General features: G+C 49.8%; 1 protein-coding gene across 1 annotated transcript in view; it reads left to right on the top strand.

The window, feature by feature from the left end:
* Window positions 1-10,951, top strand: part of PRODH (proline dehydrogenase 1) — a 31,608-nt gene extending 20,657 nt beyond the window's left edge. Inside the window, exons 9-14 of the mRNA XM_070951294.1 lie at window positions 2,180-2,272; window positions 4,581-4,727; window positions 6,128-6,303; window positions 6,395-6,493; window positions 7,558-7,646; window positions 10,401-10,951. Coding sequence (XP_070807395.1) covers window positions 2,180-2,272; window positions 4,581-4,727; window positions 6,128-6,303; window positions 6,395-6,493; window positions 7,558-7,646; window positions 10,401-10,594 — 798 coding nt within the window. The 3' untranslated portion in view covers window positions 10,595-10,951. The remainder of the gene's footprint in view (window positions 1-2,179; window positions 2,273-4,580; window positions 4,728-6,127; window positions 6,304-6,394; window positions 6,494-7,557; window positions 7,647-10,400) is intronic.
* The last annotated feature ends 3,074 nt before the right edge of the window (window positions 10,952-14,025 follow it).

Genomic DNA, 14,025 nt, shown 5'->3' with positions numbered 1-14,025 from the left:
TGAAAGAATATGAACGAAGTTGTTTTCTGCAAATTGCCTCAGTCGTCATCATTCCTTAAATAGGCTAAGGGAGTGGCCAATTAGCCCCAAGCCTTACTCTCAAGGAGACCTCCTCCTGAGGAGCCACTCCTGCCTTTTGGCAGCTCTGCACGCCTGTGCATCGAGAAGAGGCTCCTCCTCTTCATCCTCTTCACTTAAAGGAGCTTCTGGAGGTTCTGAAGGCCCTGGCTGAATCCCCGCCTCTGGCACCACATCTTCTCCAGCCTCCTCAATGTCTGACTCGGGTACCAGCTGCACAGGCTGCTAGTGCATCACCACACCAGCCTCCTCGCTGTCGGAATCAGCTACCAGCTGCACAGGCCGCTGGTGGGCCACAACAGCGAGGAAGTTCTGGGCTGTGATGGAGAGGTGGGGGAATGTAGCACTTTTAGGAGACTTCTGGATCGACATTTGGACCACGCATTTCTTGGTTTAGGACAGTGGCAACTTTAAGGTGTCTGGACTTCAATTCCCAGAATTCTTCAGCCAGCATAGCCTTTTGAAGTTGCCACGGTTGAGAAACGCTGGCTTTAGGGAGCTGCAGTTTTAAAATCCCCCCTCCCCCCCAAATATAGAAAGGCTGCACGTTTTTTTTTTTCCCCTGCCTTCAGTTCAAGGATTCAGTCAGAGAATGATGTGTTGTTTGTCTAAAGTTGCTAGTCCTCAGTGAGTTGTTGCCCCTCCCCCCCCCCCACTGCCCCCAGTAAATGTCAGGGCTGCAAACATCTGCATAGGAACGTCCATTCACTTCACAAGATCTGTGAGGCACGTTCGCAGCATGCAGTAGGAGTGGTGATTTGTTTATTTTTAAATTTTATTCACTAAATTGATAACGCTGCCCATCTCGTATCAAGCCACTCGTGGCACGCTTGTAATCTCCCCTCTGCAGCTGAGCAAGGAGCAGGGTGGAGCCTTCACTTCCTGTGTTCTGAACCGGCTGCAGAAAAGCCATCCCTGGGCCAGCTTTTAAATATGTCAGGAATGGCTGCTTCAACTTCTGCTGGAAGAAAATAATGGACAGAAAAGATAAAGGACCAGGAAGGTCTTTGACTGGCAGTTGGGAGCATCTGTGGCTCCTTCCTCCCTTCGCCCTCCTCCTCCCCACCACCACCCACTACCACCACCCCCATTCAGAGCCACTGTTACAACGACAAGCCTATTTTATTGGGAGACGAGCCACATTTGCTGATCTCTCAGTGGCTTGGACAGATGCAACGTGTGTTGGCCATTGGGGTAGGGCAGGGAGAACAGGGTCTCCTGGGGAGCCAGCCCACCATCCATCTCTGGCAGTGGTGGGATTCACCGGTTGTAACAACCAGTTCGCTTCGTGTGCCCTCTGGAGTCCAGAAATGGGCCCACATCCAGTATTTCCAGTAGGCCCGGTTTTCGCCCTCCCCAGGCTCCAGAGGCTTTCCTGGAGCCTCCAGGAGGGCAAAAAGGGCCTCCCCGGGGCACCGGAGGCCCTCCGGAGGCTGGAAATGGTCCTGTTTCCAGACTTCCCGTAGGCCCGGTTTTCGCCCTCCCCAGGCTCCAGAGGCTTTCCTGTAGCCTACAGGAGGGCAAAAACGGCCTCCCTGGGCATCGGAGGCCCTCCAGAGGCCGGAAATGGGCTCATTTCCAGACTTCCAGTAGGCCCGTTTTTCGCCCTCCCAAAGCCTCTGCGTGTGCCCTGCACTTACCTGGCATCCAAAACAGGCCACGTGGAGACTCCTGGGAGGGACGTGGTGGGGTGGGCGTGGTCAGCCAGTCCTTGGAACAACCGGTTCGCCGAACCAGATTAAAATTAATATCCAGTTCGCCTGAACCGGTCGGAACTGGCTCAATCCCACCCCTGATCTCTGGGCTTCAAGGTCACGGCAGGCTCTTTAAGGCCGAGCGTGGTTTTCGTTATAGCTGTGCAAAAATTAGACCTGGAGACTAGATTTGAGCAAATCAGGTGGACCCATCAAAGCAGTTCGGATGTTTGCATGCAGAGCGTGTGCTGTCCCACTTGCTCACATGCACATGGGCTAGTGGGTTTATTAATATTCCCCAGCAATTCCCTTCACCAAAAACCCAGAACTATTCCAATGAAGAATGTCCTCAAGCTCCATTTTTATGTCTAGAAATACTTTCTAATCTCATCTCTCAACCCTCTCAGACAGGCCAGCTTGAGCCGCTCCTCTCTCGCTTCACCCAGGAAGAGGAGAGGCAGATGAAGCGCATGTTGCAGCGCATGGACGTCCTGGCCAAGGTGAGACCCCCACCCCCATTTCTGCTTTGGGGATCAATGGAGCAACAGCAGACAAGCTGTTCAAAGCATCTCCTACAGCAAGGGTGTCAAACTCAAGGCCCATGGGCCGAATCCGGCCATGGGGTGCTTAGATCTGGCCCACGAGGGCCGCCCTGAAAACGGTGAAGGACCGGCCCACAGTGCCTCTACCCGTGAAAACGGCCCTCCCGGGCTCTGTTTTCAGCTGTGACGGCCTCCTGCAGCCCTCTGCCAGTGAAAACAGGGTCCAGGGGGACAGGAAAGGAGAAAGGGAAAGACAAAGAAAAAGAAAAAGATGGGAAGATGGGAAGAGAGCAAGAAAGGAAAAAGAAGGAAAGAGGAGAAGGAAGAAGAAAGGAGAATGAAGAGGGAAGGAAAAAGAAGAGGGAGGGAGGGGGGAGGAAGGAAGGAAAGGAAGGAAGGAAGGAAGGAAGGGAGGGAGGAAGGAAGGGAGAGAGAGAGAGAGAGAGAAAAGGAAGGAAGGAAGGAAGGAAGGAGAGAAAGAAAGAAAGAAAGAAAGAAAGAAAGAAAGAAAGAAAGAAAGAAAGAAAGAAAGAAAGAAAGAAAAAGAAAGAAAAGGCCCTTAGACTTATATACTGCTTCATGGTGCTTGAAAGTCCTTTCTAAGCGATTTCCAGAATCAACCTCTTGGCCCCAACAATCTGGGTCCTAATTTTACCGAGCTCAGGAGGACGGATGGAAGGAACCCCCCACTCCCGCCCGGGCCACAGGTGCCCCCGACACAAGTGACATCGAGCTGGCCACACCCACCCCAGCCCCCCCAAGGTCAAACACAACCCTAATGTGGTCCTCAATGAAATCAATGACACCCCTGTCTTACGGGGTCGCAGAGGGGAGGCAAATCCCCGGCTTGGAACCAAGGTTGTGGTTCTCCCCGGAGCAACTTCTGGGAGCAACCTGGAGGGGAATGGGGGGCCTTCCTCTGCTTTTGCAGCTCCCCCTCCCCTCCCCCTCCTCCCTCTTGTCCCTGCTGGATCAGGTTGATTGCTGCTTTTGCCTTCAATGCAAGCGGCCCAGTGGTTTTGCTTCGGTCCCACAGAAGCCAGCAGCAAAGGCTGCAAGCCACTTGGAGGGTGGCTCATGGAGCAAACGGGGGGAGAAACCCCAGAGCAAAACGAGGAAAAGAAATCCCCTGTTTCCCAAGAGTTCCCAAGAGCATTCAAAGTATGGGCCAATCTTGATTGGTATTAAGTGCTTTGTCAAAGTATTGGTTTTTAGGTAGCGCATTCAGTGGGCACACTTGTTAATCAGGCTACAGTTGGAAGGACGGGACCTTGGAGGTCTTCTAGTCCAGCCCCCTCCTCAAGCAGGAGACTCTATACTAGGGGTGTCAAACTCAAGGCCCGGGGTCTGGATCTGGCCTGCGGGGTGCTTAGTTCTGGCCCGCAGGGCCGCCCTGGAAATAGTGAAGGACCGGCCTGCAGTGCCTCTGCCAGCAAAAACAGAGCTTGTGAGGGCCACACGCAGCCCTCCTGCGCTACTTTTTCGCTGGCAGAGGGTTGCAGGAGGCCGTCCCAGCCGAAAACGGGCCACCACAGGCGCCCACTGACATGAGTGATGTCATGCTGGCCACGCCCACCCTGGCCATACTCACCCTGCACCCCCCCCCGAGGTCAAACACAACCGTGATGCACCCCTCAATGAAATAGAGTTTGACACCCCTGCCCTATAGCATTTCAGACATGTGGCCATCCAGTATTTTCTTAAAAACCTCCAGTGATGAAGCTCCCACAACTTCTCAAGGCAACTTCTGTTCCACTGGTTAATTGTCCTCACTGTTAGGAAGCTTCTCCTTAGTTCTAGGTTGCTTGGTTAGTTTCCATTGATTGATTCTTCTCTTGCCTTCTGGTACTTTGGGAAATAGGTTGACCCCCCTCTTCTTTGGGGCAGATACTCAAATACTGGAATACTGCTGTCATGTCCCATCCTCCTCAAGTCCTTCTCTCCTCTGGGTTAGCCAGACCCAAATCCTGCTTCGTATGTTTTTAGCCTCCAGGCCTTTAATCATCTCAGTTGCTCTTCTCTGCACTTTTTCCAAAGTCTCAACATCGTTTTTTGTAATGTGGTGACCAAAACTGGATGCCGTATTCCAGGTGGAGCCTTACTAAAGATTTATAAAGCGGTACTAATACTCCAAGTCATTTTGATTCTTTGTCTCTGTTTATACAACCAAGGATTGTATTTGCGTTTTTTGGCTGCAGTTGCACACGGCTGGCTCCTATTCAGGTGATTTAAGTGTTCGTCGTCCTTTTTTACTCTTCCTTTTAAGAAAGCTGTCGGGGTGGGTGTGAGGTTGATGGTGGACGCAGAACAGACCTACTTCCAGCCAGCCATCAGCCGCCTCACCCTGGAGATGCAACGCCGATTCAACCAGGAGAGGCCGGCCATCTTCAACACGTACCAGTGCTACCTGAAGGTGAGATTTCCTGGTGGTCTCCTACCCAAGTTTTGATCAGGTCCGACCTGACTTACTTACGAGCCCAAAACAGTCGCCAACCTGCCCACACACACACACACACTGGCCAAAACAGCTGAAGCAGACAGGTGGCACTAATGGATGACAGGAATACTGGAGGAAAAAAGATTCGAGATATATTGAAGATTGAATTTATTTATAAGGAATTCTGGGGGTTTTTTTTTTACTAAACAATCCTAAATCAGATCATATTTAGAATACAGAATAACTAGAGTTGGAAGGGACCTTGGAGGTCTTCTAGTCCAACCCCCTGCTTAGGCAGGAAACCCTACACCACTTCAGACAAATGGTTGTCCAACATTTTCTTTAAAACTTCCAGTGTTGGAGCATTCACAACTTCTGCAGGCAAGTTGTTCCACCGATTAATTGTCCTCACTGTCAGGAAATTCCTCCTTAGTCCTCAGTTGCTTCTCTCCTTGAAGTGTTGAATGAACACATCAATACTGAACATATTGAAATGTTCATTGGGATCTGCAGAATATAAAGATCACTCATCCTTTATGATCTGTTAAAAGGCCTTTCCTGGTTACCCCTCACCACCAAATATTGGGCTAAGTAGATGATGCTGGAATAGAGCAGCGTGGAGAGGACCTTCATCCACTAATATAAAATTTAGTTAATTTTTACAAAGGATCTCAAGGACTTTGGATTATAACTGCCAGGAGAATCCTGTTTGGCCTTGGAAACCTTCAAAGTACATTTGAAGGCACTTTCCTGGCCCAGCAGATTCTCAGCCACTGCATCCTCCTCTTCCTCCTCCTTCCTCCTCTTCTTCCTCCTCCTCCTCTTCCACTTCTTCCTCCTCCTCCTCCTCTTCCTCCTCCTCCACTTTTTCCTCCTCCTCTTCCTCCTCCTCTTCCACTTCTTCCTCCTCCTCTTCCTCCTCCTCCTCCTCTTCTACTTCTTCCTCCTCCTTCTTCCACTTGCACTTCTCCTCTTCCTCCTCTTCTTCCTCCTCTTCCTCTTTTACTTCTTCCTCTTCCTCTTCCACTTTTTCCTCCTCCTCTTCCTCCTCCTCTTCCACTTCTTCCTCCTCCTCTTCCTCCTCCTTCTCCTCTTCTACTTCTTCCTCCTCCTTCTTCCACTTGCACTTCTTCCTCCTCCTCCTCCTCCTCCACTTTTTCCTCCTCCTCTTCCTCCTCCTCTTCTACTTCTTCCTCCTCCTCTTCCTCCTCCTCTTCTACTTCTTCCTCCTCCTTCTTCCACTTGCACTTCTCCTCTTCCTCCTCCTCTTCTTCCTCCTCTTCCTCTTTTACTTCCTCCTCCTCCTCCTTTTTCCTCCTCCTCTTCTTCCTCTTCCTCTCTTCTTCCTCTTCCTCCTCTTCTCTCCCTCCAAACAGGAGGCCTACGATAACGTGACCATCGATGTGGAGCTCTCGCGCCGCGAAGGGTGGCATTTTGGAGCCAAGCTAGTGAGAGGCGCCTACATGGACCAGGAACGAAGTCGGGCAGCCGAAGTGGGCTACGAGGACCCCATCAACCCAACCTATGAAAAGACAAGCGAGATGTACCACAGGTGGGGAGAAGGTGGTCCTGGGCCCCCAGGCTCTAAGAGGGGAAGGGACACCTGGGAGGTCATCTGACACCTTCATCCACCTTTCCTGCAGGTGCCTGGACTACATCCTGGAGGAGGTCCGACACAGCCGGAAGGCCAATGTGATGGTCGCTTCTCACAATAAAGACACAGTCAAGTTCACCCTTGGCAGGTACTGGTCAGCGTGAGGCCCACCAACCCATCTTTTTATATATATAATTTTATTTATGTTTTTTTCTTTAACATCCATAAGTGCTTGGTGAACAGCGTATTATCTGGGTCGATATACTTTGCATACAGTTCTGATAATAATATTACCATTTAAGTATATGCATAATCGTAATTTTTCAACTTCTAACATTTGTGTACGTAGTAGCAATTATGATATCTTCTATTATATTTCAGTATACATAATATTATTGTCCCAATTTCTACTTCTTTTTTCCAACACTTATTAAAATAACCACCATGTTAAAAAAAAATATTCTATATCTATCCATCGTCTCTTGCCCTTTTTAGAGTTTCAACACTTATTACCGTATTTTTCGGACCATAAGACACACTTTTTTGTCTCCCCAAAGGGGATGAAAATGTCTGTGTGTCTTATAGACAGAATATTTGCCGAAGCCCCACCCACCCGCCAGCCGTTTATTGGCCTCTGCGTGGCCCATTTTCGGGCCTTTTTTCTGCCTTTTTCTGAAAAAACAGGCCGAAAAAAGCCCCAAAAACGGCCCCAAAAAACGGAGGCCAAAAACTTTTTGGATGAATCTTTCCCGTGTCCCCTCTGGTATCTTGCAACTCCTTTTATCGTGTTTATTTAATCTAAATATTTCTTCTGCCACAGCATCTGTCTCTTGCTGTTGGATCTCTTGAGCAGGGGTCTCCAACCTTGGCAACTTTAAGCCTGGAGGACTTCAACTCCCAGAATTCCCTGTTGGAGACCCTGACTGGGGAATTCTGGGAGTTGAAGTCCTCCAGACTTAAAATTGCCAACTTTGGAGACCCCTGCTCTAGAGCCCCCGTCCGCAGTTCTCCCATCTGAGGAAGCCTGAATTCCCTTCCTAGAATTCTCAAGCAATGGCCATCTGACTCTGGACACTCTGCGAGATGGTGTCTGCACACCTGGAAGAGGGGAGGGGGAGTTGGGGAAGGCTATTCTAGAACCAGGTGGAAGAGCACATCTGGAGCCCGTTGGGTTCTCTTCTGAAATCGTTTCTTCTTCTTCTTCTTCTTCAGGATGGCAGATCTTGGCATCCACCCCTCGGAGAACAAGATCTATTTTGGGCAGCTCCTGGGCATGTGTGACCAAATCACCTTCCCTCTTGGTAAGGCAGATGTTCAAGAAGCGTGATGTGACTCTTGGTCAGTGGGTAGAGGGGTTCATTGGCACCACTGGCTGCGCTTTTGATCGGAACATCGGAACGCCACATTCTTCAGATTCCAAGAAGCTCAGGCATTGAACCAGGGTGGACTTTTCCTTTCTTTGTTAACCCTTCCTTCCCTTCTCACCAAGACCCTTCCTTCCTTCCCTCCTTCCTCCCTCCCTCCCCTTCTTTCTTTTCTCATCAAAACCCTCCCTTCCTCCCTCCCTTCCCTTCTCACCCACTGTTCTTCCTTTCCTTTCTTCCTTCTGTCCTTTCTTCCTCATCAAAATCCTTCCTCCCTCCCCACTTCCTTCCCTCACTCCTTCCTTCCTTCCATCCCTTCTCATCAAGACACTTACTTACTTACTTCCCTTCTCATCAAGACCCTTCCTTCCTTCCCTTCCCATCCCTTCCTTCCCTTCCTCCCTCCCTCCTTCCTTCCCATCAAGACCCTCCCTCCTTCCTTCCTTCCCTTCTCATCAAGACCCTTCCTTCCTTCCCTTCCCTTCCCTTCTCATCCCTTCATTCCCTTCCTCCCTCCCTCCTTCCTTCCCATCAAGACCCTTCCTTCCTTCCTTCCCTTCCCTTCTCATCCCTTCCTCCCTCCCTCCTTCCTTCCCATCAAGACCCTCCCACCTTCCTTCCTTCCCTTCTCATCAAGACCCTTCCTTCCAACCTTCCTTCGTTCCACCTCCAAGTTGCACGTGTCTGATCTTGGAGAACTGCAAAAATTAGATAGGGGTTGCAAACAGGATGACTCTACACTAAACCCTCCCCTATACAGGTAGTCCTCAACTTATGACCATAATTGAGCCCAGAATTTGTTTGCTAAGTGAGAAATTTGTTAAGTGAGTTTTGTCCCATTTTACTTTTCTTGTTGCATTTGTTAAGCGAATCACTGCAGCTGTTCAGTTAGCAACACGGTTGTTAAGCGAATCTGGCTTCCCCATTGACTTTGCTTGTCAGAAGGTCGCAGAAATGTGACCCCCGGGACACTGCAGCCATCATAAGTACATGCCAGTTGCCAAGCGGATTTTGATCACCTGGCCATGGGGATGCTGCAACGGTCATAAGTGTGAAAAATGGTCATAAGTCACTTTTTTCAGTGCCATTGTAACTTTGGTCACTTAAGTGAACTGTTGTAAATTGAGGACTCCCTGTATTTCAGAATAGGGACAGAGGAAACTGTGGTCCAGGGGCTGCCACCATCCCCCCCCACACACACACACACAATTCCTTTGTGTGTCTTCCCAGAATGCGAATAGGGGGAGGCAAAGCTATGGATTTCACATGATGTTTCATGTAAAAGGGCAAAGAGAAGTGTTCAGTTTTGCAGAGCCAAAAGAAACACCTTTTTCACCTCTCAAAAACACTCTATGTTGCAAAACAGGCCCAATTATCTTCCCTTTTAGAGTTAATCCTTAACACGTAGGCGCAGAATTCCGTCAACAGTAGCCAAGAATTAGGAGGCCTCTGGTGGCCTCCTAATTCTGACAGATATATTTTATTAAAAGGCGCATAAGCTTCTTTGGCTCCTTTTGCTAAGATGGATTCATCAGAAAAGATGCTGCCAGGCTCCGGTTTTAATCCTGAAGGCCATGTGAAGAGCTGTTTCCCCCACCACAAGAGCCCTGTGAAGCGAGTTGGACTGAGAGGGGGACTGGCCCATGGTCAGCCGGTTGGCTTTCATGGCTCAGGTGGGACTAGCAGTAGCACATGCCACTTTACAATGCTTTTACAGACCTCTCTATGTGCTTTACAGAGTCAGCCTATTGCCCCCAATCTGGGTCCTCCTTTTAGGACCAGAAGGAGGGAAGGCTCCTCAGAAGAAGGGAGTCAACCTTGAGCCCATCAGGATTGAACTCCTGGCAGTTGGCAGAATTAGCCTGAAATACTACAGTCTCACCACTGCGCCACTACAGCCCTTCCTTCCTTCCTTCCTTCCTTCCTTCCTTCCTTCCTTCCTTCCTTCCTTCCTTCCTTCCTCCCTCCCTCCCTCCCTCCCTCCCTCCCTCCCTCCCTCCCTCCTTTATTCCTTCCCACTTAGCACTAGCACTTAAACTTATATACCACTTCACAGGGCTTTGCAGCCCTCTCTAAGTGCTTTACAGAGTCAGCTTCTTGCCCCCCAACAATCTGGGTCCTCATTTGAGCCACCTCGGAAGGATGGAAGGCTGAGTCTACCTTGACCTGGTCAGGATTGAACTCCTGGCAGTGGGCAGAGTTTGCCTGCAATACTGCATTCTAACCACTGCGCACCATGGATGGAAGGAAGGAAGGAAGGAAGGAAGGAAGGAAGGAAGGAAGGAAGGAAGGAAGGAAGGAAGGAAGGAAAATAGCAATAGCATTTAGACTTATAAATTATAAAGACTTATGACTTTACAGAGTCAGCCTATTGCCCCCCAACAATCTGGGTCCTCATTTTACCCAACTCGGAAGGATGAATGGAAGGCTGAGTCAATCTTGAGCCTGGTGAGATTTGAACTGCCAAATTGCAGGCAGTCAGCAGAAGTAGCCTGCAGTACTGCACTCTAACCACTGCGCCACCGTGGCTCATCGGAGTCCCACCGTGGGGCTAGAACTCACTGTCTCCCAACCTCTGGCCTGATGCTTCAACCACCAAACCAAGTTGGCTTGTTACTTCGATTTGGAGTGGGGGGAGGCTGAGTTGAGAAGGTGCAACCGACTGACTTCTGGGTTCCCTCCTCCCTACAGGTCAAGCCGGGTTCCCCGTGTATAAATACGTTCCCTACGGCCCCGTGAAGGAGGTCCTGCCTTACCTGTCCAGGAGAGCCCAGGAGAACCGAGGCCTTCTAGCACGAGCAGGGGAGGAGCAGCAGCTGCTCTGGACGGAGCTGAAGAGGCGTCTGTTTGCAGGGGCCCTCTTTAACGCACCGAGCCCCCCTTAAGTATTTCTCCCCAGCTGCCTCGACACTGGGACAGCTTGGACAGAGACCCCAGTTGGACCAAGTCGTGGATGCTACCTTGCTGGCTGACCAGGTTCTCTCTTGCCCGGTGCCAGGGTAGCACAGCTTCTCGGGACCTGGTAACAGAAGCCCCGAGTGTAGCAGCTACTCTAGCATCATGCACCTTTGTGGCACCTGCCCATTGCCATCTCCCAGATTTGACATGTCTGGGTACTCTGGGCTACCAAGTGATGGAGGTTCAGAATCGCCTTCTCTGGATGCCCTTTGTCACCTGTTTGCTCTTCCGCTTGTCCTCCTCTGGGATGAAGGTGGCTGTACCAATAAAATTCTTTTCAGAAACTGCTTGAGTGACAGCCGGGTTGCAGAAGAGCCTTTTCCCAGGACAGCCTTTGAACCTCTCTGGTTGGTCTCTGGGTGAGATCACCCCTCACACACACACCTTCTCTTGGGGGTTTGCAGCTCTTGCAAAACCGTGATCTATTTAGCCAGAGTTCGTTAGTGAATCGAGCAGGTTTGCAAGGGCTTAGAAAAGAAGTAAGGTAATTATCGGATTAGCCAGCATGGATTTCTTTAAAAACAAGTTGCACCAGACAAATCGTAGTTTGCTTTGAGAACCTGGGCTAGATTACTGGAGGAAGAGAATTCTGTGGATGCAGCGTACCCAGACTTTAATAAGGAATTGGGGGAAAAGTGGACCCAGCCTCCTGGAATAACTGGAAGAATGTACGATTGAGGGATTGGCAGTGGGCTGAGCTACTACAGCCATCCCATGGTCCTTAAGGGGACCATGTCCAAAAGGAGGGAGAGATGCAGGGGGTACCCGGGGTTCCAGCTTGGGCCAAGGACTCTTCAACATCTCCATAAATGTCCCAAGATGAGGAATAGAGGGGTCCTTATCTTTGTAGATGATGCAAATCTTGGGAAGAGGGCAGGGGTGAAATCCAGCAGGTTCTGGAGAACCAGTAGCAGAAATTTTGAGCAGTTTGGAGAACCGGCAAATACCACCTCTGGCTGGTCCCAGAGTGGGGTGGGAATGGGGATTTTGCAGTATCCTTCCCCCAGGAGTGGGGTGGGAATGGCGATTTTGCAGTATCCTTCCCCCAGGAGTGGGGTGGGAATGGAGATTTTGGAATATCCTTCCCTTGGAGTGGGGTGGGAATGGAGATTTTGCAGTATTCTTCCCCTGCCATGCCCACCAAGCCCACAGAACTGGTAGTACGAAAATTTGGATTTCACCACTGGAAGAAGGGTTGTTACCACACCAGAATACAGGCTCAAGATTCAAAAGGTCTAGATACACATGAACTCCGGGTCCTATCTAATAACATGTAAGGTTCTCCATTTTGGCAAGAAAAACCAAATGCACCAGGTACAAAATAGGTGTGCTCCCTGGTTTAGCCATAGTAGTGTTTTGCAAGAAGGATCTGGTGTCCTCGTAGACCACAGATTTTTGCGTGACCCAGAAGCGTGCCACAGGTGCTAACGGAGCCAGTGCAAATACAGGTAGAGATGGGATCACAGGAAGTGAGAGCACCACTCCATGCCACACTCATTGAATGACACTCACACAATATCTTCTCCAGTTCCGGTCACCACAATGCAAAAAGGAGGCAGGGGATTTGGAAAAGTGAGCAGAGAAGAGCAACGAAGAAGCTTGAAGGCTAAGTCTTATGAAAAATGGGTTAAAGGAACTGAGTATTGTTTAGCCTAAAAAAGAGGTGGCCGGGAGGACATGTTAGTTTTTCAGTTTTGAAGGGGTGTGTGTGAATTTATGCTCTGTGGTGCTCAAAGGTGGGACAAGAAGCAAGTAATGGAAGCTTTTCAGAGAATTATCCAAGCTCAGGTTGGAATTTCCTGGCTGTTGGGAATTACTAAGCAGAGGAAGAGTCCTGAGGGCTCCATCTCTGGAGGTGTTCAAAGAAAGCCCATTTGTCTGGGCTATTTGGAGGAGTCCCACTCCATGTTGGGTTAGAAGGCCTCCCAGGTCCCTCCCAACCAGAGGTGGGTTTCAACAGGTTCTCACCAGTTCTGGAGAACCGGTAGCGGAAATTTTGAGTAGTTCGGAGAACCGGTAAATACCACCTCTGGCTGGCCCCGCCCCCATCTATTCTCTGCCTCCCGAGTCCCAGCCTGATCCACCAGTTGCATCCCTTTCTGGATCAGGACTCGTTACGCACAGTCACTCATGCCCTTGTCACCTCCCGTCTGGACTATTGTAACGCTCTCTACATGGGGCTCCCCTTGAGGAGCACCCGGAGGCTCCAACTGGCGCAGAGTGCAGCCGCACGGGTGGTAATAGGAGCGACATGGCGTTCCCATGTAACACCCCTCCTGCGCGAGCTGCACTGGCTCCCGGTGGTTTTCCGGGTGCGCTTCAAGGTTTTGGTTACCACCTTTAGAGCGCTCCATGGCTCAAGACCTGGGTACTTGCGGGACCGCCTACTACCAGCCTCCCACCGGCCGGTACAGAGGGGTGCTGTTGGCCAAACAATGCCGACTGGCGGCCCCAGGGGGAGAGCCTTCTCTGTGGGGGCACCTACTATCTGGAACGAGCTCCCCCCAGAGATACGGAGGATCCCGGATCTGCGCACCTTCCGCCGTGCCTTAAAGACCTTTTTATTTCACCAGGTGGGCCTGGCCTAATTTTCTCCCTTTTTTATAAAAGATTTTTAATTTTTTAATATTTTTTAGTATTTTATATATTCAAATTTTAAAATTGGTTTTAAATTGATTGGGGTTTTAATTTGTCTGGGCCAAAACTATTTAATTTGATTTTAATTCCACTTTTAAATTTTGTATGTATGTATTTTATTGTTTGGCTGTGCACCGCCCTGAGTCCTTCGGGAGTAGGGTGGTATAGAAATAAATAAAATAAATAAATAAATAAATCTCCTGACCATGGAAGTTCTTCAGCAGTGAACAGTCTTCCTCCTGGACTCATGGAGGCTTCATCCATGGAGGCTCCAAGAAAAGGTTAGACAGCCATTTGTCTGGGATACTCTGAGGATTCCTGCCCTGGGCAGAAGGATGGACTAGAAGACCTCTACCAGCCCCAGCATTCTAGTGCAGTTGGCTGGGGAGGGGTTGCAGGGCAGGAAATGTCATTGGAGTTAAGTCGGGTTGTCCAGTAAAAAGCTGGACATGATTCTCAATGATGAAAAAAAATAAGATTTTACATTTGGGCAAGAAAACCCAAATGCACAGGTATAGAATAGGTGGTGCCTGGCCCAAAACTGCAAGAGGGATCTTGGAGTCCTGGTGGTCAATCACTTAAATATGAGCCAGCAGTGAGCTGCAGCTGCCCAAAAAAGGCAACACAATCCTAGGCAGTATTACTAGAAGGCCAGACAAGGAATAATGGATGGAAACTGATCAAGGAGAGATTCAACCTAGAAATAAGGAGAAATAAGGAG

The sequence above is a fragment of the Pituophis catenifer genome, unplaced genomic scaffold (assembly GCF_029215685.1).
Source record: "Pituophis catenifer annectens isolate HBS135680 unplaced genomic scaffold, rPitCat1.0.hap2 SCAF_10, whole genome shotgun sequence".
NCBI classification, from domain to species: domain Eukaryota; kingdom Metazoa; phylum Chordata; class Lepidosauria; order Squamata; family Colubridae; genus Pituophis; species Pituophis catenifer.
Note: the sequence above shows the minus strand (reverse complement) of the source record. Positions and strands in the feature narration are given on the sequence as shown.